This window comes from Gavialis gangeticus, unplaced genomic scaffold (genome assembly GCF_001723915.1).
Source record: "Gavialis gangeticus isolate Ggan-Ray unplaced genomic scaffold, GavGan_comp1, whole genome shotgun sequence".
In the NCBI taxonomy this organism is placed as follows: Eukaryota; Metazoa; Chordata; order Crocodylia; family Gavialidae; genus Gavialis; species Gavialis gangeticus.
The window spans coordinates 111,705,357-111,708,633 of NW_017729025.1; the positions used below are offsets into that span (position 1 = coordinate 111,705,357).

Consider the following 3,277-nt stretch of genomic DNA (forward strand, 5'->3'; position numbering starts at 1 on the left):
TTCCAGCCCTAATGTCTATGAAATCTATGAAATAACCCAACTTACTTTATAAGGATGGAATTAAATGCAGAGCTCCTGTTTGCAGTGTGTGGCAGAGCAACTAATGGAAGTGCTCCCCTGTGCCAAAGGTGAATGGGCCCTTGAAATATTAGAAATAAAGGTACACTGAAGGTGCTTTATCTGTAGTTCAAGGTGGCAAGTACTGATTCAGTCGAACGGTAGTTTGGGCATAAGCAAGCTGAAAACAGACCATAGCTTTTATTTAAGGGTGGAAATAGCACCATTGTAAAAAAAGTACTTTAAGGTAATTCCTCTTTTAAGGTAACTTCCTTGTATATTTACAGGTATAATGTTGACTTTTCTTGCTTCAAAATTTGTAGAAGTGGTCTAACATGTAAAATATTGAAATAGCAATTTCTTAATAATCATGAAATGACTCTCAAAGTTCGTATCAGGTTTCAGCAACTGCAGCGAGCTCCTGTTTTTCTAGGATTATTAAATTAGTTTGAATGATCCTAAACCAAAAAACTGTAGAAAGAACCGTAATAGGAAATGTACCATTGTATTCATGCAGCTAACATAGCTGTTTTTAATTTATGTATCTATATCTATGATTTTCCAAGCCGTATTAATATTTGTAGTGATATAATTTTCTTTCATCATTTTCTTTCATAGCCATTTTTAAACCATGTGGAAGTGGGGCTCTCAAGAGAACTTGTCCTCCAAACCAGTAGTAAGTATTTTGTTTTTATTAAATTGATTTTTATTTTTTTTAATTCTGTGGGTTTCGGAAGCATTTTAATATTCAGTAACCCTAAGTAACTGCTTTCCACAAGAAACCTTTAAAAACTTTTTAAACTGGTTTTGCCAGGAGATAGTTTGAAGCCCCTGAAGTTTGCAGTGGTTTGTTTTTCCAAGCAGTACTTCATTGTCAGTATGTAAGCATGGCTATACTTATTCACCTTTAACCTGTTTGTCTGGACTTAAGAAAATGATCAATAAAAATCATGAAAACATTAAATTGATCACTATTAGCAGGCTATTCCTTGGTTCTCTGCTGTAACTGTATTTTCTCACAGACAACACCACCCTCCATCCCCAAATGTACCTTGTTTCTGAAAGGCAGAATGAAGAAAAAACATCTTTCCTTGTATAAATAAGTAAGTAGCAATAAATCAACTGAGTAGCAGCTTCTGCAGCAGGAGTTTCCACTGGGACAAAAGAGAAAGTGTCCACAAACAGCATTTAGTGAGTCCCATATGCAGTCTTGCCGTTACTTTTGCTCTCCTTATCCCCACCCCCCAACTTCCAAACTCAGAGGTAGAAACTGTTATTACTGTATTTCTTCACTTAATTCACATCCTGTTTTAGCAGGTGAACTGTGGGGAAAAGAGTGTTTGATGTATGTGAGGAAATAAGGTAGTTACATTAATATGATCATGGGCAAATCCAGGGAGGGTGTGGTGGTGTGGCTGCAACTGCCCTTTGCCCTAGGTTTAATATCTCAATTGAAAGATATCCCACCCATAAAATGAAGTGGGATTTAGTGACATTATTTTTTCTTCTAAGTCTAGGGGAGAAAAACGGTTAGCTTTAATTTTTGAAAAAAGAAAGTTTCTAACAGTAACACAAATGGGATTATATGGTAACTATTACTGTACTTCTGTAACCAGCACTTTTTGTCTGTGAGGCACAAAGCATGTTTCTTGCCCTCCACACAGCCCCTTTTTCAGTTTTTTAGCCGGCTTTAATGGACTTGGATAATGTAACTCAAGAATCGTTCTGCACTCTTGTGCAGTCCCTCCTCCACTCCCGTTTATTTTGCTGGATGCATGCAAACCACACATTTGTTCAGATTTTTTCCTCCTAAGTTTCTGTGGCAAGAAATCACATGTTTGTTGCAGGGGTTTGTGGCTTTGTTAATTGGAAATTGTTTATGAAAGTGCATACAATAATCTAGGTGCTTTTCAGGGAGGCAGAAGGAATAGTCATTGTTTAAAACAGTTCAGAGTCTAGAATCAGTTAGGCATACAAGGATTAGGGGAAGAAAACAAACAGGAATTTCTAAAGACAGGCAATCATATAGTGTTATGGAGGCAGGGAGAAACAAGTAGGTGTGTTTTTGTCATTTTATTTGTGATTGCATCATGTCTGAACTGGATTTTAGTACAGTTTTTAATCTTGTTTACTCTGAAAAGATCAGATGCCGTTTCAAGGGTTATGGAGTCCCTTTAATACTCTTCCAGTTCAGTTGTGTTTTATTAAGTGTACTTGACAAGCTACACCAAAAGTGTCTGAAAAGCTTGTTCAAGTTTTAATATTACATTCTAGTTAAATTTAATACGATGTGCTGAAAAACTAACAACTGTATTTTTACAGAGCTAGTAGTAAGTGCAGTTTCGTTTGTTCATAACTGCATATTGTCTGCAGGCTTCTGGCTCACGAAATGCAGCAAATATGCCAGTGGCTGATTTAACTGAACAACTGGCACGTACTGAACAGCTGGTAACGCAACTCAAGGAACTTATCAGAGAAAAGGATACTGAGCTTCTCAAGAAGGATCATCAGTTAAAGGTACTGAATATGTACATCAAGGTGCTTATTGAAGTACAAAAGAAAATGAACTTTAGTTGTGTTTAATCTTGTCTAGATGTAGGCCTCAGATTTAGGTGAGTCAGTCTTCAGGACTAAGGAAGCATTGATCACAGCCAGGAGATGTGTGAGGATACATTACAGCTTCCTATAAGCTTAGGTTCTGTTTCCAGGATTAAAACCAGCTCTGGTTGTTACAGAAGCAACAAATGTTCTCAAGAATGAACAGATGCGCTTAATAAATATAGGAAGGAACTTTCCATTGCACATTCACTGTTGCACAGAATTAGATAGAGAGCTAGGCTCCTTTTAGGTTAAATATAGAATCTAATATCCACAATTAGCTGTTTGGTTAGACTATAGACTTGACTTAAAATGACTTTTTTAACATTTCCCCTCAAATCTCCTTTAATTATAATTTCTGTATTTTTATACCCTTGATTTGTGGTCAGAGTTAATAGAATGAATTTATATTAAATATCTTATAGTCTATTAAAGGGTAATCATTTTTTTTTTTTTTTTAAATTTTCAAGCTGATGCTTGAAGTATGTTTTTGAGGGCTGAGTTTTCAGACTTACATTTTACTGGGATATTGTTAGATTTGTTTAGGTTAAAGTTTTGAAGTAGAAAGTAGTGTAAAACCTAACATGCAAAAAGCTTTTGTATTTAACCCCCCCCCCCCCCC

The 3,277-nt window shown here is 36.0% G+C and overlaps 1 protein-coding gene across 1 annotated transcript in view; it reads left to right on the forward strand.

The window, feature by feature from the left end:
- LOC109298980 (golgin subfamily B member 1-like) overlaps positions 1 to 3,277 on the forward strand; it is a 75,037-nt gene that overhangs the window by 4,876 nt on the left and 66,884 nt on the right. Inside the window, exons 2-3 of the mRNA XM_019519416.1 lie at positions 676 to 733; positions 2,431 to 2,574. Coding sequence (XP_019374961.1) covers positions 689 to 733; positions 2,431 to 2,574 — 189 coding nt within the window. The 5' untranslated portion in view covers positions 676 to 688. The remainder of the gene's footprint in view (positions 1 to 675; positions 734 to 2,430; positions 2,575 to 3,277) is intronic.